Source organism: Cucumis melo, chromosome 1 (assembly GCF_025177605.1).
Source record: "Cucumis melo cultivar AY chromosome 1, USDA_Cmelo_AY_1.0, whole genome shotgun sequence".
Lineage (NCBI taxonomy): Eukaryota > Viridiplantae > Streptophyta > Magnoliopsida > Cucurbitales > Cucurbitaceae > Cucumis > Cucumis melo.
This window is the reverse complement of record NC_066857.1, coordinates 30,653,064-30,678,334: the sequence shown is the minus strand read 5'-3', so window position 1 is coordinate 30,678,334 and position 25,271 is coordinate 30,653,064. Positions and strand designations below refer to the sequence as shown.

Below are 25,271 nucleotides of genomic sequence, written 5' to 3'. Positions count from 1 at the left end.
TACAGATCTTCACGGATCATAAGAGCTTGAAATACTTCTTTACTCAGAAGGAATTGAATATGAGACAGCGAATATGGCTTGAGTTAGTGAAGGATTACAATTGTGAGATACTGTATCATCCAGGCAAGGCAAATGTGGTAGCTGATGCTCTTAGTAGAAAGGTATCACATTCAGCAGCACTTATTACCCGACAGGCCCTATTGCATCGAGATCTTGAGCGGGCTGAGATTGCAGTGTCAGTGGGAGCAGTCACTATGCAGTTAGCCCAGTTGACGGTACAGCCGACTTTGAGGCAAAGGATCATTGATGCTCAGAGTAACGATCCTTATTTGGTTGAGAAGCGGGGCCTAGCAGAGGCAGGGTAGGCGGTTGAGTTCTCCATATCCTCTGATGGTGGACTTTTGTTTGAGAGACGCCTCTGTGTGCCATCAGATAGTGCGGTTAAAACAGAATTATTATCTGAGGCTCACAGTTCCCCATTTTCCATGCACCCAGGTAGTACGAAGATGTATCAGGACCTGAAGCGGGTTTATTGGTGGCGTAACATGAAGAGAGAGGTAGAAGAATTTGTTAGTAAATGCTTGGTGTGTCAGCAGGTTAAGGCACCAAGGCAGAAACCAGCGGATTTATTACAACCCTTGAGCATACCGGAATGGAAGTGGGAAAATGTGTCCATGGATTTCATTACAGGACTGCCAAGAACTCTGAGGGGTTTTACAGTGATTTGGGTTGTGGTGGACAGACTTACCAAATCAGCGCACTTCGTTCCGGGTAAATCCATCTATACTGCTAGTAAGTGGGCACAGCTGTACATGTCTGAGATAATGAGATTACATGGAGTGCCAGTGTCGATTGTTTCTGATAGAGATGCCCGTTTCACTTCCAAATTCTAGAAGGGTTTGCAGACTGCTATGGGCACGAGGTTAGACTTTAGTACAACTTTCCATCCACAGACTGACAGTCAGACTGAGCGTCTGAACCAAGTTTTAGAGGATATGTTGCGAGCGTGTGCATTGGAATTTCCAGGTAGCTAGGACTCCCACTTGCATTTGATGGAATTTGCTTATAATAACAGTTATCAGGCTACTATTGGCATGGCACCATTCGAGGCCTTGTACGGAAAATGTTGTAGATCCCCAGTTTCTTGGGGTGAGGTGGGTAAGCAGAGATTGATGGGTCCTGAGTTAGTTCAATCTACTAACGAAGCGATACAGAAAATTAGATCACGTATGCTTACCGCACAGAGTAGGCAGAAGAGTTATGCATATGTGAGACGGAAGGATCTTGAGTTTGATGTAGGGGACAAGGTGTTCTTAAAGGTAGCACCTATGAGAGGTGTCTTACGATTTGAAAAGAGAGGAAAGCTGAGTCCCCGTTTTGTTGGGCCGTTTGAGATTCTGGAGCGGATTGGCCCTGTAGCTTATCGCTTGGCGTTGCCACCATCACTCTCGACAGTTCATGATGTGTTCCATGTCTCTATGTTGAGGAAGTACGTGCCAGATCCATCCCACGTAGTGGATTACAAACCACTAGAAATTGATGAAAACTTGAGCTATACAGAACAACCCGTAGAGGTGCTGGCTAGGGAGGTGAAAATGTTGAGGAATAGAGAAATTCCTTTGGTTAAAGTCTTATGGCGGAATCACCGCGTTGAAGAGGCCACATGGGAGCGAGAAGATGACATGAGGTCCCGTTATCCCGAACTGTTCGAGGAATAAAACTTTCGAGGACGAAAGTTCCCTAAGGGGGGAAGAATGTAACGCCCCGAATTTTCGAGGTAAAATTTTAGCATTTTAGGTGAATTTTTCGGGATTTTTTTTAATTTTGTAAGTGATAAGATAATAATATAATATTATTTATATTATTATTATTATTATTTATTATTATTCATTATAATTTAATAGTGATACATTTATCTTTATTTAATATTATATTCATTATTTGATATTAATAATATTATTATTATTATTATTTTATTTAAATATGTATATATATAATAATATTATTTTTTTAAAACCCTAAGCTACTCGCGCGCCCCCTCTCCTTTTCATCCTCTTCGTCTTCTTCCTCACGCCGCTGCAGCTCTCTTTTTTTCTCTTCATTGCCGTCTCCCACCATCTCTCTTCCGTCACGCATGCCTTCGCCTCCGTCCCCATCTCCTCTGTCGCGTTCCGTCTCCACTTCCGTCTCCATCGTCGGTAACTTCTTCAACTTCAACTTCGTCCGCCGCGGTCCCATCTTTCTCGACCTCCCTCTCGGTCTCCGTAACCAGACGCCGCCGTGCGTCCTTCGTCCGATCGCGTCCAGTCGCCATCCGCCGCGTCGTTCGCCGGACAGCCGACGGTAAACCTCCATTAGTCGCGGATTTCCCTTCTTGCAAGCCGACCCGGAAACCCTCATCCAAACCGACCCGATTCATGAATCTGAGCCGAGCCGCGAGCCGCAAGCCGAAGACCGAGCCGCGAGCCGCAAGCCGAAGACCGAGTCGAGCCGCAAGCTGAAGATCGAGCCGAGCTGTGAGTCGAGCCAAGCCGAGTTGAGCTGTGAGTCGAGCCAAGCCGAGTTGAGCCGCGAGCTGGGTCGTGAGCCGAGCCGAGCCGAGGGTGAGCCGAGCCAAGCCGAGGGTGAGCCAAGCCGAGCCGAGCCACCTAAGCCATATTTTTCTCCCTCCACTTCGGGTCACGGTGAGTCTTCGGTAAGGATCATTTTGGTAATTTACCCAATGTTGCTATAACCGTTTCGAGTTGAATATTGGAGCAAGACTGGGTCCTATCTTTCGTTCCTTGAAGGTAATAGGGGTTTGACGTTCAAGTTCACGGTCCCACGGCAAGTTCATTTGGGGAATAGCTCCCTTTACTCGGGTAAGCCGACGTTGTTGTTTCGAATGAATTAAAAAGGCGACTTTTACTGGTGTCATCGTTTAAACCTTGGTGTTTTCATTTAGGTGGATCTGTTGAGCGTGGACTCGATCGAGGGGCATAACCAAGTATCAGGTAAGGGTTTTCCTACTACTGGACCTCGGATCGAGGCTGGAAACGTAGTAATCCACAGGGGATTACACGTTAGTAAGTGTACTGAATAAATGTATGTGTGTTTGACTTTTAAGTATCGTTGCTATGCTCTTGTCTGATGTAAAGGTAACGCGACCGCTAGTTGTTGCTTGTGTGCCATCGGGTGTAAGGAGTTGTTTACGGATAGACCCCGATGCCGGATGTTCGGTATAGTATAGTTATGTTAATGGGCTACGTTGTGGATTGGAATTGTATGTCGATGGACCTTAAAGTTTTACGGTTAGGTACGTGGTAGTCTTTTGCCTGGACATTGATCATGGAGTTGGTCGTGGAAGGACGGTGAGTCCGATTTTGATTGACTGGTTGACTTGATCTAGGGATTTTCACAATGGTGTGTGAATTGGAAACGTATATAGCAACTGAGGATGTAGTTGTTTAAACCTATACTATCTGACTGGCGAAGCCTATGGCGAAATTGTAATATGAACGTTGTTGGGATATGACTGTTGTAGACGGTTTAGTATGGACTGAGGGGTAGCGGTTAGCTTCATCTATGGGGTCTTGTACCTTATGGATATGTGCGTCCTTCGGGAGTACTAGACTGATATGTGCATCCTTCGGGAGCACTAGACTGATATGTGCATCCTTCGGGAGCACTAGACTGATATGTGCATCCCTCGGGATCACTAGACTGATAGGTGTATCCTTCGGGAGCACTAGACTGATATGTGCATCCTTCGGGAGCACTAGACTGATATTTGCATCCCTCGGGATCACTAGACTGACAGGTGTATCTTTCGAGATCACTAGACTGATACGTGCATCCTTCGGGATCACGAGGCTGATATGTGCGTTCTACGGAACCACTAGACTGTTATGTAGGGTACCCCTGAATAGGAAGTTAACTGTTGTTCCCTAACGGGCCCAGTAGTGGGTCCCTTACTGGGTATATTTTATACTCACCCTTTCTCTTCTTTAACTTTTCGGGTAAGGGTACAGCGAGGGGCAGACCGACGAGGGGCAAGAAGGATGCGTGAAGGCCATATGGACGCGTCTGGTTTTCTTTATGCTTCCGCTGATATATCTTGTTAGGACAGTTGGTTTTGTGATTTGAGTTTGATGACTTGAGTATTGTATTTGAAACTCTCGTGACTGTGATTTAAAATAGGGCCCGAAACTGCTTTTGTAATATTTCTAACGTTTTTAATGAATCGTAATCGGTCCTTTATGAGTTTTTGTGCTTTGTGGTCGAGTCTTAGTACTGAGTAGTGACCTCAGCTTAGTCCGAAAATTTGGGTCGTTACAGGTCTTATGTGCCTAAGCAGTCTGAAGATGCACCTAATGTCATCACTTCTTCGTCTTCTCCAGTACATCATGTAAGGGTCAAGCGTCGCCATTTCACATCATGTAAGGGTCAAGCGTCGCCATTTCAAAAGCACTCCACCCTGGAAACCCTATCGGCTTCCATCTGAGAAAGTGCAGGAAGAGGCCACTAGTAGGTTGTAGGAGTCTTTACGTTCTGAGGCGATGCCTGAAGTCGAGGAGTCTGCTGCTTCTGTTTCTCCTACTGTGCATGCACATCGAGGTTCTGAGGCCACTGTATCGGATATGGATTCAGATGATCAGGATAATGTTCCGTTAATCCGTTTGTTGAAGAAACCCTCAGAGCCAGTTACAGTCGAGAGGCTCCCTTTTGATCCCTCGGGTTCCATTCACTCTCAAGAGAGCTCATCAACCGAAGGGGTATTCAATCTAACTCTAGGAGACCCTCGACGCTCACCAGCTATACCTTCAGGTCATTCTCGCTCGGTTCACCCCTCTCGATCGAAACTACCTACTTCGCAATCGGATGCGGTGCCTGCACAATTCCTAAAATCGCTACTACTGCACGTGAGGAACAGACTGATGGTTATCAAAATGATGATCAGTGTGCTTCTTTTAACCAGACTGAGATACCTCCTGAAGACATTCCTCCTCCTACTGATGATCCCATTGCACCATCTTCTGAAGGAAGGCTAGAATCTCCTAAAGGTCATAAACCCCTAAAAAGAAAAACTCAACAGGCTAGGAGAAATGTGACCACAAAAACAGGCAGAAAGAAAATTCTTGCGAATGTTCCATCTGTTCCCATTGATGGAATTTCGTTTCACCATGAGGAAAGTGTTCAATGCTGGAAGTTTGTGATACAGAGGAGAATTGCCGATGAGGTAAATATATCGGACAAACACCAATCTTGCATAAGTATCATGGACCTTATCCATAAGAATGGTTTGGAAAAAACTATCTCGAATGTTGACCCTTTTTATCCCCAGCTAATTAGAGAATTTATCATCAATCTGCCAGATGAGTTTAATGATCCGAGTAGTGCTGACTATCAGACGGTGCACATTAGAGGGTTCAAATTTATGATTTCACCTGTTGTGATAAATGGTTTTCTTGGAAATACTGTTGATATTGACTGCTCTTCATCATGTCCTACTACTGAGGTTCTCGCTACTGTCTTATCTGGAGGGACCTTGTCCACATGGCTTGTGAATGGAATCCCTGCAGCTGCTCTCAGCATCAAGTATGCCATTCTGCACAAGATTGGCATTGCCAATTGGTCCTCATCCTCACATGCCTCAAGCATATTTGCTGCCTTAGGTACATTCTTGTATCAAATTTGCAATGATGATAAAGTAGATACGGGTACCTTCATTTACAATCAACTGTTGAGGTATGTTGGGTCGTTTGGGGTCAAGGTTTCCATTGCTTTTCCGAGGTTGTTCTCCAGTCTGCTACTTCACCTAAATGGAGCGGTGCTTACTGCATCTGATGCTCCTGGACCTGAACCTAAGACAATTGCACTTAGCTACAGAATCTTTCAAGGCAGTCATGTGCCTGATATTGACCATGATGTGCATCCAACTCAGGGCCCACATATTTTTGACACTACTGGCTGGGATGAATTTGCTGAAGGCTTCTATGTGGATCATAAATTAGCTACCTGCATTATTAACTCCTTGACTGCTGAATCTCGTGCACTGACTAACTCCATCACTCTGTTGCCTGAACGTCGATTAGAGGTTGATGCTCTCATTCGACATTTGAAATCTTCGGCACCATCTACTAGTCGTCAACAGCCACCATCTGGTTAATGTCATTACTTTTTTGGTTCAAAGGGGGAGTGGATGTAATAAGGAAATGTTGAATGAAGGAAATATTGTGGGATGTTTTTGTTTTTGATGGTTTTGGGCAGAATGGATAATGTTATGGCCCTATTCTTTTGGTGACTGTAGTTTTCTTTTGTGACGGATGTAGTTTGAAAATCATCTTTTGTTTCCTAAATTGAAATATCTTCTGAATGGAATGACATCTGTCTTACTAAGAACTGACGGCTGCGAATGAATGAAATGACTCTGTGGTACTGCTGTTGTTGAACAAGAAAAGAAATTCCTTTTAGACAAAAGGGGGAGTTTGTTGAAGTATAGTTTGTCTAAAAGATTGTCTTTTAAATTAAAAGAGAAGATATATTTAAGAGTGTTATGAAATAGAGGATAATGAAACAAACAGAGAGAAGAATAGAGAAGAGAGAAAGAAGAGAAGACAATTGAACTCAATTGAGGTGTGTCTTACAAAGGCACCACACTTCTCTATTTATAGGACATATTATGGTATAGGTTACATTATGGAATTCAATGGGATAGACGTTACAATATGGAACTGAATGTGAGAGTTATATGAAAATTATAACCTATGTAGGTTATGGATATCTACATTTATAATATATCATTATATTTACAATACTCCCCCTTAGATATCCATATTATATAAAAATAAATGGCCCGTTAAAACCTTACTAGGAAAAAACCCAATGGGAACAAAATCCTAGTGAAGGAAAAAGAGTACATCATTTTTATACATTAATAACTGCCTCATTAAAAACCTTGCTAGGAAAATTCAATGAGAAAAATCATAGTCAAGGAAAAAAGTGCAGTACTCCTATTCTTTGAGGACAATATTTCTACTCCCCCTTATGGATACATCACTTAAGTTCTCTGAGTCGTCGCATTCCAATGTTGTGCACTAGCTTTTCAAATGTTGATGTGGGTAATGCTTTTGTGAATAAGTCCGCCAAGTTGTCTTTTGAAGAAATTTGTTGAACACTGATGTCACCATTTTCTTCAAGGTCATGCGTATAGAAGAGTTTTGGTGAGATATTCTTTGTTCTATCTCCTTTTATATACCCTCCTTTGATTTGTGCTATATATGCGATATTATCTTCAAATAATATAGTTGGTAAATTTTTACTGAAAGACAAACCACATGTTTCTCGAATATGATGAGTCATTGACCTCAACCACACACATTCTCTACTAGCTTCATGAATTTCAAGAATTTCTGCATGATTCGATGAAGTGGCCGTCATGGTTTACTTTACAGACCGCCAAGATATAGCAGTTCCTCCACATATAAACAGATAACCTGTTTGAGATCTTACTTTGTGTGGATCAGATAAATATCCAGCATCCGCATAACCAACTAGATCAAAGTTTGCTTTATTTGAATAAAATAAACACATATCAATTGTCCCTCAAAGATAACGAAGTATATGCTTAACTCCATTCCAATGTCTTTTTGTTGGAGAAGAACTATATCTTGCTAACAAATTTACTGAAAAATGCTATATTGGTCTTGTGTTATTAGCAAGATACATTAGTGCACCTATTGCATTAAGGTACGGTACTTCAGGACCAAGTAATTCTTCATTATCTTCTCGACGTCGAAAGATATCCTTTTTTACATCTAGTGATCGAACCACCATTGGAATGTTCAATGGGTGTGCTTTGTCCATGTAGAATCTTTTTAAAATCTTTTCTGTATATGTTGATTGATGAATAAAAATTCTATCGGCTAAATGCTCGATTTGTAAGCCAAGGCAAAATTTTGTCTTACCAAGATCTTTCATTTCAAATTCCTTTTTGAGATATTCTATTGCCTTTGAAAGCTCTTCAAGAGTTTCAATTATATTTAAATCATCAACATATACAGCTATAATCGCAAATCCTGACTGTGATTTCTTAATAAAAACACATGGACAAATTGGATTATTTTGATAACCTTCTTTCAATAAATATTCACTTAAGCGACTGTACCACATTCGTCCTAATTGTTTCAATCCATATAATGATCTTTGTAATTTGATTGAACATAATTCTCTAGAGTTTGAATTATATGATTTAGGTATCTTAAATCCTTCAGGAATTTTCATATAGATTTCATTTTCCAAAGATCCATACAAGTATGTTGTAACTACATCCATAAGATGCATATCAAGATTTCCACATACAGTCAGACTAATTAAATATCTTAATGTAATAGCATCCACCACAGGAGAATATGTTTCCTCATAATCAATGCCTGGTCTTTGAGAAAATCCTTATGCAACAAGTCGTGCTTTATATCTAGTGACCTTATTATTTTCATTTCGTTTACTCACAAATACCCATTTAAATCCCACAAGTTTTACACCTTTAGGTGTATAAACTACAGGTCCAAAAACTTCACGTTTCATGAGTGAGTTTAGTTTTGCTTGGATAACTTCTTTCCACTTGGGCCAACCATTTCTATTACGACATTCGTCAACAGATTTAGGTTCATAATCCTCATTTTCATGAATGATATTATGTGCAACATTACACGCAAAAATTTTGTCCACAACTACATTAATTCTATTCCACCTTTTTCCTGTCATGGTATAATTTATCGAAATCTCATTGTTATCTTCATATACTTGAGTCTCTTCTATATTTTACCCATTAGTCTTGTCCATGACTTTTCTTAAATATTTCTATTGTCAATTAAGTCATTTCGTCTATTGGTCACTTTTCTTTTTCGAGGATTTTTATCCTTTGAACCCATCGGTCTACCACGCTTTTGACGCAGCGTTGATTCATTAATTGTATCAACTTACTGAGTTGTTTCAATTCTAGATGGAGTATTTGCAACTGGAATATGTGACTTGGTCACTTTCTTAGTATCTGTAAATGCATCTGGCATTTGGTTTGCTACACTTTGTAAATGAATTATCTTTTGAACTTCTAGTTCACATTGCTTTGTACGAGGATCTAAATGAGACAATAACGATACATTCCAGGCAATTTCATTTTCCAACTTCTTAATTCCTCCCCCTAATGTTGAAAAATTTATCTCATTAAAATGAAAATCAGCGAATCGTGCAGTAAATACATCTTCCGTCAAGGGTTCAAGATATCTAATAATTGATGGGGATTCAAATCCGACATATATTCCTAATCTTCTTTGAGGTCCCATTTTAGTACGTTGTGGTGGGGAAATTTGAACATATACTGCACAACCAAAAATTCGTAAATGAGAAATATTTAGTTCCTGGTCATAAGCTAATTGTGTTGGGGAATACTTATGATAAGATGTCGGTCTTATGCGTATAAGTGACGCTGCATGCAAAATAGCATGACCCCATATAGATAATGGAAGTTTTGCTTTCATGAGTAAAGATTTGGCAATCAATTGTAAATGCTTGATAAATGATTCTACCAACCATTTTGTGTATGAACATGAGCTACAGGATGTTCAATATTTATCCCAGTTGATATGCAATAATTATTAAATGCTTGGGATGTAAATCACCAGCATTATCAAGTCGAATGTTTTTTATTGTATAATCTGGAAACTGTGCTCTTAATTTGATTATTTGAGCAAGTAATCGTGCAAATGCAAGGTTTCGACTTGATAATAAACACATATGTGACCATCTACTTGATGCGTCAATTAAAACCATGAAATATCTAAATGGTCCACTTGGTGGATTGATTGGTCCACATATGTCACCATGAATTCGTTCTAAAAATGTAGGTGACTCAACTCCCACTTTGGTTGGTGATGACCTAATAATTAATTTTCCTTGAGAGCAAGCAATACATGATAATTCATTGTATTGAAGAATCTTCTGGTTCTTCAGTGGATGTCCGTGAGAATTTTCAATAATTCTTCTCATCGTTATTGACCCGGGATGACCCAATCGATCATGCCAAACAGTAAACATATTTAAATTCATAAACTTCGGGTTCATGGTGGCATATGTTTCAATTACTCGTATATGAGTATAATATAATCCAGAAGAAAAGGCATGCAATGTTTCCAATATACGCTTCTCATGTGAAACAATAAATGTAATATAAAGATATTCTATATTATTTTTATTGTTAATTTCAACATGATAACCATTTTGACGTATATCTTTGAAATTCAATAAGTTTCTTTTTGACTTACTAGAAAACAAAGCATTACTAATTGTGAATTTTATTCCTTTAGGCAAAATAAGGTTTACTCTACCAAAACCTTCAATCAAGCTTGTAGAACCTGATATTGTATTGACATTTGCTTCAAGCATTGTCAATGTAGAAAAATATTTTTTACTTTTATGTATTGTGTGCGTAGTTGCACTATCTGCCAAACATAAGTCTTCATTATTCATCTTTGAGTCAACCAAAATATGAGAAATGTCCATAACTCTTCATTAAAAAAACGATTACAATAAGTCTCTTGGTAAAAAGGAAAAAAAAAAACTAACCTTGAAATGTAAATAAACTGGTAAATATTAAATAGAGAAAACATAATGCAAATATTAGTTTTGGACATTATCATAATTAAAGGAAGTATTTGCTACTCCTTCATTAACATCATTTTTCTCTTCAGGAGACTCAAAGAAGTCCGCCACATCCAAATGAGTCATGTTGGAAGGGTCAAATACATCATCTTGATAGGCAAAGTTTACTTCCACATTCTTCCATTTTTTCTTCAATGAGGCTTGATAGAGGTCGACTAAGTGCTTGGATGTACAACAAGTACGAGTCCAATGACCATTCATATCACAACGGAAGCATTGATTTTCACCACTTTTAATTTTCTTATTTTGTGGAGTCTTCCTTCTATGATCATCATTTGTGGTTTTCTTGAAATCTAAATGATTATTACCACGTAAAGTATAATTACTTCTTCCTCTACCACGGTCACGACCTCGGCCACGATTACAACCACGACCTCTACCTCGACCATTAATATTATTTAAAAATACAACATTTGCTTCAAGGAATGGTGTTGCTCCAGTTGGTCGAGATTCATGGTTTTTCATTACTAACTCATTATTTTGTTCAGCCACAAGAAGACGTTATATGAATTCGGAATACTTTTTAAAACCTCTTTCTCGATATTGCTGCTGCAGGAGCATATTCGAGACATGAAATGTTAAAAGGTTTTCTCTAACATATCTTCATCAGTAACTTTTTCTCCCCATAACAATAGTTTTGAACAAATTTTAAATAATGCGGATTTATAATCACTTACTGATTTTAAATCTTGCAACCTTAAGTGCATCCAATCATATCGAGCTTTAGGAAGAATCACACTTTTTTTATGATCATACCTTTCTTTTAAACTTTGTCGTAGTTCATAGGGATCTTTTATCGTAAGATATTCAATCTTTAGTCCCTCATTAACATGATGTCGAAGGAAAATCATGGCTTTCGCCTTTTCTTGACTTGAAGTCGTGTTTCCTTTTTTAATTGTTTCTCCAAGATTCATGGCATCCAAATGAATTTCAGCATCATGCACCCATGATAAATAATTATCACCATTGATATCAAGAGCTAGAAATTCTAATTTGGTAAGACTTGACATGGTAAAACTATAACAAAGAACAAATAAACGAACTTATATTAGAAATTTAATAAACATGTCAAACATGCATTCTAAGACAACTTAGATAAATATCATATTATGCACATGATACAAAAATCAATGGAGCCCATATATAATAATTCAAAATATGCATGTTAATGTACAATAATTAAAATTATAAATAAAAATTACATATACATATTATGGAAAATTAACAACAATACACACCAAAAATGTTAATTTTACAACATACTTAAGTAAATTGATAAAAGCATTTAGATCATAAAAACAATTACAAAACTTATACTAATAGAAAGTAAACAACTAAATTATAAACAAAAATTATAAAGAACCCATAAACTATACATAGATCTTAAAATAATTGATATAAGAACCAAACATAGACAATCACATAAATCATAAAGAAATTAAAGATGAACTAAATCATAATCTTATCATGAACTAAAAATATTTTTTAACAAACAATAACCATGTAAACGTAATATGAAAAATTACAACATGCAATAGGTATAGAATATTACATTCTCAAACATTTAAACTATGCATGATGTATACATGGATTGTTTCATGCAATATTCACAAATACCATAAAAACAAACTAATATTATAACCTACCTTTTGCAAATAATAAAATTATAGAGTGTCGTGTTGATAACATATTATGAAGTAAAGGATAATGAAACAAACAAAGAGAAGAATAGAGAAGAGAGGAAGAAGAGAAGACAATTGAACTCAATTGTGGTGTGTCTTACAAAGGCACCACACTCCTCTATTTATAGGACATATTATGGTATAGGTTACATTATGGAATTCAATGGGATGGACGTTACAATATGGAATTGAATGTGAGAGTTGAATGAAAATTGTAACTTATGTAGGTTATGGATATCTACATTTATAATATATCACTATATTTACAATAAAGAGAAGATAATACATGAATATTTGATTCTCCTATATTTATGGAATCCCTCTATTTATCTCCAAGATATAAAATAAATTCCTTCTTTAGGGATCTTATATTTTAGAACATACAAGTTGGGTTATATATGTTCTCTGAAGAGGATTGAAACGTGTGCGAAAAGAAAGAAAGAAAAGGCTTGGGTGCTAATTACGAAGACTGATCTTCCGATTGGTGATTGAAGCGACTGCGGCTGAAAACGAAAGCCATTGAGGCACAGTAGTATCTTATTTATTTGTCTAACACACAATATCTAATTCTTAGTTTGGTCTAAAGGCAACCGGTGGCTCAAGGTCTTTTGAAATGAAATCACCGATGAGATCACCCACTTATAAGAAAATAGGGATTTTTCAAATTTTACATTACTTATTCAAATCTTTCGTAAAAAAAAAAGTTTGAAGCCTCGCTAGAGGCCTTATTTTGGATAGAGACCCTTTTATGGGGCCAATATTATGCAATTGGCTCAGTTGGAGTTACGTTCGAACTATAGACAACTTACCTCACATTCACAAATTTATGTTTCTCCACAAGAAAAATAATGGTTAGAAGTTAAAATTGATAAAGGATTCTTTTCCCATTAATTTAGTATTCAATTTATTATTTTATAAGCAAGCTATATGTTGTCTAGACAATGGGATAGTGATTTGTGCAAGCTATTATACTACATTGATACATTTCACAAGTAGAACAATCTTTCGAATATTGTTCATTTCAAAATCACCTAAAATATTAATAAATATCAATTAAGATCAGAACTCTTCAAAATAAATTAATTTGAACTCTCTCTTATATTTTATTATAATTTTAAAATTGTTAGACATATAATTTTTACATTTCTATAGACCATAGGGTTTAGTGTCATATTAAAAAGATGTTAGAATAATGAGCGAGTAAAATATTGTTGGATATTTATAGTGAAAAAAGTGAAACTTTGGTACATTTTGAAATATCAGACATTTGGATTTAATTGTGTAAATTAAAATTATTTATTAGAAATTTCAAATTGGATTGAAACCATCAAATCAAGATTTTGTTTCATGTACAAATTTAATATTTATGAAAGTTAAATTTGTCGTGTCTTTATTTGAATGACTTATGTTTGATTTTGGTCAAATGACGACTAAATTGAGTTAAATTTGACAAATGTTTCAACTTTTGTTAACCTATAAATAACAACTTGTTTTTTCATTTATAGCATCCATTCCAAAATTTAAGAGCTCTCCCCCTTCTCTCTCTCTCTTTCTCTCTTTCCTTTGTTATTGTGTTGTTTTGAGAACAAGTATCCAAGGTTCTACTAGATCCGAGTAATACAAGGTTGTAGTTCTATTGGAGTTGTAGTTATGGTCTGCTTGCAAGCTCTGTTAAAGTGAGTCGTTGTATCTTCATTGTAGTTTGTTTGCAAGCCCATACATAGTAAACAATTGTCTTTAGGATATCCCTTATAAAAAGCATATATATATATATATATATATATACTATATTTCAAATGGACAAAAATTTTGAGGTTATTTCCAAGTATTTGATTGTTTTTATATGTAAGACTTACTGTATGATATGATGTATATTTATTTGCAATTGAGTTGCAGTTAATCTGTATTCTATTCGTATTATATTCAAAGTTATTGTTAGGTTTAAAAATAAATGTTGTCTTCTTCCTCTTGATGTAAATGGAAGCCCCAGATGGAGGATAGAGAAGTGGAAGACTCAGAGAACAAAAATGGGGGAAAATCCCAAAATACTCGATATCCATGAGCTTTCATATTCCGACCTGCTGCTCTTGTCTACTCCTTACCATTCTCCATCTTCACTGCAAGAGAGCGAACGGATGGAATCCATAACCAAATCCATACTTGAAGCCCTAGGTCCCAATGGACCTGGCCTTCTTGCAATCATCGGCGTCCCCAATTCTTCTGTTCTCCGGCGAGCATTACTTCCTCTCGCTCGCAAGCTCGCCTTGCTCAATCCCGATCATCGCAAACGGATTCTTAAGGTCTTTACTTCTTCCTTTTTTATTCTTATTCCTCCCGCGCCCTTTCCCAATCTTGTGATTATCACTTTGTTCAAAGCATGGCGATTTTTTATGATATTATCGCTTTATTTCTGTTAGAACAGAATGCAGACTAGTAACGGATCATTAAGAAATGTTTTGAGAGACTGTACTCGCTGCATTGCGAGGTCAAATTTAGGTTGAGTTCTAGTTGATCGTCTGATATTTTTTTTGTTTATGTTTAACTTATATGGTGTTGTTAATATGTATTTTCGGGATCTTTTTTTCTGGTTAGGTTTTTTAAAATCGAAAATTTATCTCAGAGATTTAGAATCAAATCATGAAGGAGTTTATTTTTTTTTGTTCTGTTTTCTTGAGATCTCAGCTGAGCTGCTTGTTCACTGTGAACATTTTACCATAACATCCATGGAACTGGAAGCAAATAAATTCAAGTTCAAATGGGACAGTCTTCCTGGTAACTCGATTACTTTTGTATTCAACTTCTCAGGATCATAACGTAGGGAGTGATGTTCCCTTAAGGAATCCAGAAAGAAGCGTCTCCTCCTTTGCAATGCAACTCAAATATACAGAAAGTAAAGAATTCATGCAGAATAACCAAAGCCAAATAGAGGATAAACAATCATCTGTTTCAGAAGCTGATTCATTTTGTCATTCAATTGAGAACAAAGTCATTGACAACGAGTTTAAACATCTTGGTAAATCATTTAAAGAGTTAGGAAGTTGCATGATGGAATTGGGGCTTCGCATTGCACGTATATGTGATCGGGAAATCGGTGGTCAAGAGTTAGAAGAGAGCTTGTTGGAGTCATGCACTGCAAAAGGCCGTCTCATACACTACCATTCAGCTCTGGATGCTCAGCTTTTAAGTAAACCAGCAAACAGCAAGGGAACTGCAAGAAACCAAGCTAGTTCTCGAAGAAATAGAGAGCAAAGCATACAAAGTAGACATGATACATCAAATAGAAAGGGACTAAGTCAATCAAGCACAAATCTATGGCAGCAATGGCATTATGACTATGGTATCTTCACTGTTCTAACAACGCCCATGTTTCTTTCGCCATCAAATACACTTGAAACTGGACTGCAAGATCTATGGTGCTGTAGTGAACGTACTTCTCCCAGTGGACACTTGTATTTGCAAATTTTTGATCCGTGTAAGAATGACGTTTTCATGGTTAACTCTCCACCAGAAAGCTTTATCATCCAGGTGGGCGAATCGGCTGATATAATATCGCGAGGGAAGCTTCGATCCACTCTTCACTCTGTGAGCAGACCTTCTAAGCAAGAGGATTTGTGCAGAGAAATGTTTGTTGTATTCTTGCAGCCAGCTTGGAACAAAACGTTTTCCATGTCTGGCCATCTCACTGAAAGCTCAATGTTACCTGAGGACAGAAAAGATCTTGTTGAAGAGGAGGGAACCTTAATAACTCGAGAAATCCAGAAAATAGTTCCACCATTAGCGTCTAGATTGAAGGAAGGGATGACATTTGCGCAGTTCTCACGTGAAACCACCAAGCAATATTACGGGGGAAGTGGTTTGCAATCCAATAGATGATTTGGTTCTTCAGTTGAGAGCTGTAGGTTTTCTCCTCTAAAGTTACTTTTATTATTATTATTCTAATCTTACTACCCAAACCACCCTCCACCGGTTAACTTTAGTTGATTGATTAAATTAATGCATAGCTATCCAAAGTTCTACATTTAACTGCATATAGTTTAGAATTTAATCTAATATGATAAATCCTGAAATTTGCTTCTAAAAGATGTAAACAAATCCATAGTTTTTCAGTTATACTCTTTTGATCTAACACTTTTTCTTTATATGAGATGAGAGTTCAAAATCGGAGCAAAACAGAACTGTTAAGAAAATACCAAATGGTCAAATTGGAAGAGAGAAGCGTTTGTAGGAAGAGCTTTGCCCTGGCAAGTACACATGAGAAAGCCATGGAAAAGATCAAAATGGAAGTGATCTTTACTTTCGATATAAGCATCAAAATAAACAGAACTGACTTGAAGAAAAGAGGACAAAGCAGTAGCAGGAGCAGCCCTGAAAATAGAGCATTGATTTGTAGACGCAAAATCCTCCAGCATTAGGGTGTGAAATATAGGCCATGTACATACATCTCTAAATCCCTGAAGTACATACAAATTATAGTGTCGTATATTTCTCAGATTCACACAGGGACAGAAAGGGAGTAGGAATATCTTTTTGATCAAGGTTTGTGATTGACTAATGACCAGTGTTCATGACTCTGCTACCCTAAAAAAGAGTCGACAGAGAGAGAAAGAGTTTGATCGAGGCCAAACAGCCATAGAACATCATAGAGACTTTACCCAGAGGAAAGAAAAGCTGCAGCAGCCATGAAAATGGAACCAGAAGTTAGAATTTTTAAACCCTCAGATGGAATTAACGTGGCATTTGTTTTAGAGCTTTGTAAATGGTGTTTGATGGAAATGTCTTTACTTAACATGAATCATTCCAAACACAAGAAGAATCAACAGAGCTCCAAACAAGAATTGAATGGACCAAGGAAATCTATCTTCTAGCCGTCCAAAATGTGTACAAACTTATAGTGTATTTAAAAGTAGTTGGAGTAGTGATTTTGAAAAAGAAAAATTAGGTGTAAATTAATTTCTAAGCAATAAAAAAAATCTTCGCTCTAAATTTTAGTTTGCGGGTAAAAACAAAATATTTTACTAAACATCTGAAAAGGAAAAAAGAAAACAGAAAAAGAAGAAAAATTGTAAGAAAATTGAAGTTATAAAGGGCGCAATTCGGACCAAAATATAGAAGCCCAATCCTCACTATCACAAACGACGAACGTCGCTATAGGACGAACTGACACGACGGTGGCTATCAACTGAACGGAAATGAAGGAATAATAAACCCTCGCGGATGAAGGCCATCGGAGTTGCGGCGGCGACTCCAGCATTACTAGGAAACGGGGCCCCACTCCGGCTTCAGGCTTCCGATAGGGGTGGTTCCACATCGTATTTGCTCTGGCAATCGGTGGCGCGTGCATCGCTGTTTGTTTGAAAGTGAGGCAGTGAAATGAATTTGAAAGTGATATTGGGAATGGAATGTTGGATAATGATTACGAATATCCACGTGTGTTATTGTCCAATGATGTTATGCCAAGTCGACTTCGTTCGGATGTGCTGTTCAATCGGATTCATAAATTTGAAACGAGAATTTCGACCCTTTTTTTTTTCTTTTGGAAAAGGTTTTGATAAGTATTTTTGAATTTTGTACTATGTAAATAGAAAATATTAAAACTATTTATAAAATAATAGCAAAATTATTTGTTATATTTTGTAAATTAATATATTTTTTTCAATCATATTCTTTTGATGTATTATTATAACCTCCCTGACAAAGTATAAAAGAAAACAAAAAAATAAGTTTGAATTTAAGATGTTTGAAAAAAAATCATTTTTTAATAATAATAAAAAGGAAATTTAATTGATCTCTCTTACCAAATGCTCAAAAACAGTTCAGATTTTTCCGTAATAACTTTTAACACTTCAATCCAAATGCAACTAAGGCTTACACACAAGCCCATTTTGGTCAATTACTTGAACCTAAAATTCAACAGGTGGTGAACCTTTTCTTCAAATTTGCAAAAATGATATTAAAAAGAAAAAGAAAAACTAACTAGTTCCTACGTTAAGTTGGGTTAAAGTTGAGGCAATGTACAAAAGTGGTAATGATCTATTTTGAATTAGTATTTGATCAGTTTTTATGATTGTAATCGCAATCCTTTTGGAAGGCTTACACTGTTGCCTCCTTGAAGCTCTTGGCCAACCATATGGCAGTTTCTCTCGGAGAGACTTTCTCCGGTCCAAATGGCTTCAACAACACTCCAAGCTCTTCAAACCTCTCTTGCTGTAGTAATTTAGCACTGAACTCCAGAAGCCCTTCCAGTGCCTCAGCTCGTTGCTGGTACGACGAGGTGTCGAACCGTCGCTGCCGTGACTCAAAGGATAAACGGCTTGAAGAGGCGATTGCTGGATTGTGATCAAAGTAATCACTTTCACTCCCAGGAACTCTAAAGCTGGAACTGAGAAAATCGGATTTCTTCATCGTGGTTTTGTCTACAACCTGGACAGTACATTTGTCTTTCGTAATTGAGCAGTTGGTGGAATCGTCTTGTGAGTTGTTACTGCATTGTGCAGATGTTGATGACGTTCCACGGATGTGAAGTAGAGGATCCTCGGAAGAAACCAAGGGGAATTCTGCAATCTTATCGATTCTAGGGGCATTAACGGAGATATCGGGAGAGTTCATGCCGTGAAGTAGCCCAGTATTTGACCTGTAAGGAGTGCCAATGCCTGCAGTTTTTGTTGACAATGGAAGAGATGCCCGGCGATTTGTATGTGAAGATCTTCTAGCTGGAGAATGTGATGCTGGAATCTGCAAAACCAACAGATCGAAAATGAATAACTTCAGGGCTTGGTGTTTAACTTGTTACCTCGGGATTAAAAGCATAAATTTACAATCATTACAAAAGAATAAGAAATTACAAAAAGAAACATCCCTAAAATTAAACTCATCTAGTTGTATCTTAGCCTGTTATGGCAAGCATCTAATAAATCTCCGTTACTTGTGAGCAAAACACAGGTTCACAAAGATATTATCCTCCACTCATCTAGAAACTTCACCTAATGAACATAACACCTAACGGTGGGCTTCGCAATCAACTGCTTCTGATAATACTAAGGTTTCTTAAGCTCTTCACTACTAAGGTTTGAAGTTTTTTGTAGCTAGGCATTTCTGATTTCCAAAGTCCTCTGTGTTCTTTCGTTTCTTTTGGCTACTGCTTCCTTCGGTTTCTTTTGCCCAAAGCTGAACATTCTTGCCCTTTTCCTCGTGTTTTGTTTGTTGGTTTTCTTGAGGAGGTTTAACTTTATTTGAATTGTTTTTCCTCTTCAGTGGAGTTCTGTATTCTTTAGTATTAGTCTCTTTTTATTATTTCAATGAAATTTTCTCGTTTCATGTTTCAAAAAAAAAAAATAGGAAGGGATAACCCAGACAAGGAAAAAAGAAGAAAAGAAATGCCCAAACAGATGGGATTCAGGGGAGAAGGAACAATATACACAAAATTAATTATGAACTTACAGGATTGAAGTTTGCAGGTGAAAACTTTGATGGGATTGTCTGCTTTTTGGGTGTAGCAGAAACCTTGGCATTAGTCAACCTTGGGGTTTTCGAAATTGTTTGAAACTTAGAGGTTCTTGACAGGTCGACATCACTTTCTTTTTCGGGGATAGATAACTCCTCAAACTTTTTATTCAAATAACTAGGCAACTGCAGTGATCTTCGAGAGGAACATTGTGACTCTGCCTCGGTCACGGAGACGCTTGGATTTACTGCCCTGTCATTGCTAAAAGACAGTCTCTTCTCTCTGAAAGCTCCTAAACTATCAGATCCTGGCTCTTCAAACCTTGTTTTCTTGATATAATTTGTATCAGACCGTTGAAGAGGAAAAGTATTTCGTCTGGGGCTATTCAACTTAAGGTGAACCTTAAGAATGTAGGGCTGGAGATGTGGATGATTGAGTAATTCAGCGGCCTACAAAGTAAGAACCAAACGAGCAACGTCAAGAAAACCCAACAAAAAGATAAAATTTGTCAATGCTCTATAAAACTCCATATCACAATATATAGACATGAAGAAAAGACATACACTTGGTCGGAGCTCCGGATTTCTTCGCAGCATGCTTTTGACAAGGCCTCGGCTGGACGAGTAATCAAAGAAATATTTCAGAAAACTTGAGGTCATTATTCAACGAGCATGTTAGATAAATGATGATCAGATAATAGGAAAAGTTGTTTTGAAAATAACGGTTAATGGAAATGCAGGAAGGAGGGTAATAACATCAATGTTTTGAATACAAAAGAAAGTAAAGATTTCAGCTAGTAAATGTACAGACTAAATTTGGACTCACAATGCACCCGAATACATGGTTGGAAGCGGAGCCACAATGGACTTGTTAATTTTATTGATCAAGGACTGCATATCCTGTTTGGAAAAAAAAATCAAATGAGTCTTCCCAAAAAAACAGGACTGAATTTTTGTGTGATCTAATTTGACTATTGATAGGCAAAGCAATACAAGCAACTTACAAAGGCTTTAAATGCTGGCTTGTGGGCAGCCATTTCATAGATGCAACATCCTGAACAGAAAGTTGAAGCCCGTATAGATATTCAAGAAATCACAACTGATATAAGATAGGAATACAAGGATCAATAGTAGGTGGTTTACCAAGAGACCATATGTCTGACTTTGAACCATAAGGTATGTCAGCAAGAAGCTCAGGGCACATGTAACTTGGAGTACCCACAACCTGCAGTGCATCAGAAATATTACAAATTTACAACTCCAACTAACAATCCTTCTCACTCGCTAACACCAACACAAAAAAGATACACGTGATTGCCAAGAAAACACATCATATTTGTACTCGCAGACTCTTGGCAATGGGTACTCACAGATGAAGCAAGGTCATCCGAGGTCAACATTTTAGCAAGGCCAAAATCACCTGCAAAGCCAATGCAGGCATATATTCATTTATTCCAAATGAAACTAGAAATAAAATATTGTGTGAACGTTCAAGACAAACTATTTAGAGAGAAAGAAGACCAAGGCATATGGGTTACCTAGGCGTATGTCTTGATCTTTTGTCAAGAATATATTTGAACACTGTACCAACAATGAAAAAAGTTAATTTAATTTAACTTAATTATTAAATAAATAAACAAAAAAATATAGTAGCTCAAAGGATCGTGTAATGTCATCTAACAAGGGCATATGTAATGAGGTACCAACCTTAACATCACGGTGAAGAATATGATTACAATGAAGGTAATCAAGTGCCATAAGAAGTTGAACAAGCCACCTACAAAGTTTCTGCACATTACAGTGTTATTTGTTAAACAAACCAGGTTGATCGGGTTAACAATTAAAACAATTGTATTACTGGCAAAGCTGAAAAATATAGCCATCAAACAAGAAGCGCACCTCTTCAGGAAAAAAAACACCGTTGGCTCTTTTTACGGCCTCAGCCCTGTCGAAAATAAGGAATACAAGAAAGTTATAGAGATACCACAGAAGAATAAAACTGAAAATGAAATTGAATGAGATATCATGGAGAAGTTCCATATAGATACATTGTTGGTGTTCCAGAGTTTAGATACAATTTCTGTTAATTATTCCCCTAGCCAAATAGCTGCCTACAGAAAGGTTTTCTGTATTCTTTCTGGTCAGCCATTAGGACGACAGGTCATCTACATTACTTATAATCATAATTCAATTGATGCTTCTTACCACAAAAAAAAAAGCTATTATGGAATAAATTTCAGCAGAACTTACATGTCTCCTCCTTCACAATATCCTATCACAATGCACACAAAACAGCCCTGGAAGAGAATATTTCAACAAATCAGGCACACTGCAGTTAATTATCTCCTTAAAACCAAAATTAATGGATCAAAAGAAAATACTTAATCATACATTCAAACAAATAATAAAACCGAAAAAGAGAAAGGAAGTTAATAAAATTGACATTCTTCAATTCTGAGAAATGCTACAAGTAAAATACTAATGATGAACAGAGTAACTGAATTTTGATGGGTATGCTATTAGGATATAATAAGAGTATTAAGAGTATATTAGCAATTAGTTGGAAAAGATTTGATAGTTGTTTGTTATAAATACAGGTAGTGGGAAAGGAGAAAGAAAAGCAATATTTTGAAATATGAATTTGGGCTTGAGAGTGTCTAAATATTTGGAGGGTCCATGTAAATCTAACACTTGAGTTTATCTTGTAGTTTGGTTACCTTTTATCTCTTAAATACTTGTGTCCGCTATCAAAATCCCATACATAGATACCACGGGGACATTAAAATTTTCAAAATAAAGTTCTAAGATAATGGGGTCAAATCCACACCACACATCCAGAAGGCTCATAAGAAAATAAACATCAAAATAAATCTCCCTTAAGCAACATCATACAATACTTTTTTTTTTTAAAGAAAAAAAACATACAGTACTTCAAGATATACCGACCTTTTCTACCCAAGAATCTTTATACTCTACAATAAAAGGGTTGCGTGCTTTAGATATAAGCTCCATCTGAAGAAAAATAATAGAAATAAGTCAGTAATCATGTGATATTTGATAACTTTTTTCACAAGACTAATCATGTAAACATCAATCAACTAGCAGACACAGGCTTTAGATCATCATTTGCAAACCTAGGTTCGCAAAATTAAAATAATTTCCATACTACATACAACTTTAAATGTTTATAAGACAAATATATATATATATATATATATATATATATATATATATATATATATATATATATATATATATATATATATATATATATATTTCCTTCGGCAGAATTACCACTAACCTCCTGATGAGCAGACCTCCTTGTTCTATCAGTTTGGCGAGCAAGACGAATCTTCTTGAGAACATACCTGTAAAATGCAAAGGTAAAATTTTGCCAGTTACTAAACCATTTCTGTCATTATAAATTATTATTAAACAAAACCCATAATCCATAGCATAAGAAATATCATACCTCCTCTTTTCAAGCTTATGCCTAACAAGAAGAGCAGACCCGAATGAACCCTTGCCAATTTGCTCTAGAATTTCATACTGCTCCATTTAAATACCGTCAACACCGCTGTCCTTTGATAAACGAAAGAGGGGAAAACCCAGGCCAAGGCCACTAACTAAAATTCATCAAATAAATAAAATTAGTAATGCACAGTATCACCATCCCTTTTTCTCTAAACTATAAAAGCATTCGTTAATTTCCATCTGAAACGCATAAAACTTTTGGTGGCATAAGACAATAAGATAAGACAACTGGAGTTTGCCCAACCACAATCCAAATGACATGATTCAAAGCTTTAGGCAGACAAATTCATCATATTCTATATAATTAAAATGCCTAAAGTTTAAAATAATTAGACAGAACTCGGTCGTCAAATCGAAACAAGGTTAGGTTACGGAGCAAATCCGTTGCCATTGAATCCAAAAATTCAAACAGCACGCACATGATTTTGAATTCAAACACAAAACCAAAACAGCATCAAATCACGTGATGGTAACGTAGTCTTTACACATTCACAAAAGCATTCAACTCAAAGTGACTATGAAGTAACATTCTTGTCGTCCTCTCACTGATCCTCACCACACTCAACAATAACTGTTTCGAAAGGCATAAGAAGCATTTAGAAGCAGAAATTACTCAAATGCAAGAAGAAAAACAGTAGGAGGAAGTGGGTCCGAGAGAGTATCTTAACAAAAAAAACGAAACAAGAAAAGAAATGCAAGTAGAAAAAAGAAGTCTGATAAGTGTCTAGGTCAAAAACAGCAACATCAAACATCAAAATTTTGGTGGAGAAGTTCCGTAATCAGAAAGAAACAAAGAAATGAAGAACAGAGAGAGTCGTAACCTGGAGGATGAAGAAGCGATTCTCCGACGATGAAAGAAGAAGAAGAAGAAGAAGAAGAAGAAGAAGAAGAAGAAGAAGTGAAGAAGAGGAGAATGAAGTAAGGGGTTGGTTGGAGTAAGAAAAATGCAGAGAGAAATGGAGAGAGAATGGCGGATGGAAACTCTTCAACCATTCTTTATTGTGAAATCCATTATTGTAATGAGAGAGAAAGAGAGAGATTTTGGAAAAAAAGCAAAAGAGACAGAGAAATTCAAAGTTTCAAATTTGCAGAGAGAGAGAGATTTAGAGAGAGAGAGAGAGAGGAGGGAGGGGTCTTTTTGCAAAATTACATATTTGGTCCCTAAACTCACAATTTTGATTTTGTACGCTTAGATCTTTTTAAGTACAACCACAACTATCGAGAGAGCATAGAGTTGAAGCGCATAACTGGTGATTAGATTACTAATATACTTAAATGTGTTGTTGATTGTTGGCAATCCACTCGGTTTTATGAATTTTGATTTTGTACCATAATTTTAAATTTACTATTTAGTTTGTAGTTTCATTTAATTTTCGTTTGGTCCTATAATCTTCTTTTTTTCCTTTTTTATGACAATAATGAGATCATTAGTCTCTAAGTTGATATTATGAATATTATGTTAGTTGAGTTAGACTCATTTTGATATATAAAATTTTCATAAATTATTTTGGTTGTTATCATTTTCATAATTCCTTTCCTGATGTAGTTTTCTTTTTTAATAGTTGTGTTAATTGACTATGTTAGAAGTGTAGAGTTGAGTTGGATTTGAGTTCGGGATATGTGTTGCAATTTTATGTAATCTAGAATTTATGAATTTTTATGATTTTGTCTACACCTTTTATTCTAGAATTCAACTACACTCGTACTTTTCTAAAATTTTATATTCATTTGAGATGTGAAACACAATAAATAAATAAATAAGTAGTTTGCAATTTTCTATATGTTACTGTTGCATTTACGTTGAAAAAAATATTATTATTTATGTAATCAACATAACTTTACAACATACTTTAAGAGTCGTGAAACTTATGAGTTGAATATACACAAAAATATGGTCATAGTAGTCTATCCTAAATG

General features: G+C 36.5%; 3 protein-coding genes across 3 annotated transcripts; 2 read left to right on the top strand and 1 right to left on the bottom strand.

The window, feature by feature from the left end:
* The first annotated feature begins 4,538 nt into the window (after window positions 1-4,538).
* On the top strand, window positions 4,539-6,148 carry LOC103492875 (uncharacterized). The gene is made up of 3 exons (XM_008453420.1): window positions 4,539-4,820; window positions 4,940-5,218; window positions 5,324-6,148. The coding sequence occupies exons 1-3, from the start codon at window positions 4,539-4,541 to the stop codon at window positions 6,146-6,148; spliced, it is 1,386 nt and encodes a 461-aa protein (XP_008451642.1).
* A 7,748-nt stretch (window positions 6,149-13,896) lies between these two features.
* LOC103492644 (uncharacterized) lies at window positions 13,897-16,403 on the top strand. The gene is made up of 2 exons (XM_008453091.3): window positions 13,897-14,680; window positions 15,186-16,403. Exons 1-2 carry the CDS (start codon window positions 14,408-14,410, stop codon window positions 16,251-16,253), a joined length of 1,341 nt encoding a protein of 446 aa, XP_008451313.1. The 5' UTR covers window positions 13,897-14,407; the 3' UTR covers window positions 16,254-16,403.
* Window positions 16,404-18,179: 1,776 nt separating this feature from the next.
* LOC103492643 (serine/threonine-protein kinase Nek4) lies at window positions 18,180-24,420 on the bottom strand. The gene is made up of 15 exons (XM_008453090.3): window positions 24,176-24,420; window positions 23,293-23,446; window positions 23,122-23,188; window positions 22,767-22,832; window positions 22,071-22,117; window positions 21,720-21,765; window positions 21,528-21,608; window positions 21,359-21,401; window positions 21,191-21,240; window positions 20,964-21,045; window positions 20,825-20,874; window positions 20,647-20,720; window positions 20,385-20,436; window positions 19,818-20,270; window positions 18,180-19,112 (listed from the first exon to the last, which is right to left on the bottom strand). Exons 2-15 carry the CDS (start codon window positions 23,376-23,378, stop codon window positions 18,471-18,473), a joined length of 1,839 nt encoding a protein of 612 aa, XP_008451312.2. The 5' UTR covers window positions 23,379-23,446; window positions 24,176-24,420; the 3' UTR covers window positions 18,180-18,470.
* Window positions 24,421-25,271: the final 851 nt, after the last annotated feature.

Bases quoted from the DNA above. Each gene is read 5' to 3' on its own strand.
- LOC103492643 (XM_008453090.3), bottom strand. From the start codon at position 23,378: ATGGAGCAGTATGAAATTCTAGAGCAAATTGGCAAGGGTTCATTCGGG. The intron at 21,766-22,070 runs GTAAGTTCTGCT...TATTTTCGACAG, and splicing joins TATTGTGAAGGAGGAGACAT to GGCTGAGGCCGTAAAAAGAG. The intron at 21,241-21,358 runs GTAACCCATATG...TTGGCTTTGCAG, and splicing joins AGATCAAGACATACGCCTAG to GTGATTTTGGCCTTGCTAAA.
- LOC103492644 (XM_008453091.3), top strand. From the start codon at position 14,408: ATGGGGGAAAATCCCAAAATACTCGATATCCATGAGCTTTCATATTCC. The intron at 14,681-15,185 runs GTCTTTACTTCT...TCAACTTCTCAG, and splicing joins ATCGCAAACGGATTCTTAAG to GATCATAACGTAGGGAGTGA.
- LOC103492875 (XM_008453420.1), top strand. From the start codon at position 4,539: ATGCCTGAAGTCGAGGAGTCTGCTGCTTCTGTTTCTCCTACTGTGCAT. The intron at 4,821-4,939 runs GTTCACCCCTCT...AATGATGATCAG, and splicing joins CTTCAGGTCATTCTCGCTCG to TGTGCTTCTTTTAACCAGAC. The intron at 5,219-5,323 runs GTAAATATATCG...TTTTATCCCCAG, and splicing joins AGAGGAGAATTGCCGATGAG to CTAATTAGAGAATTTATCAT.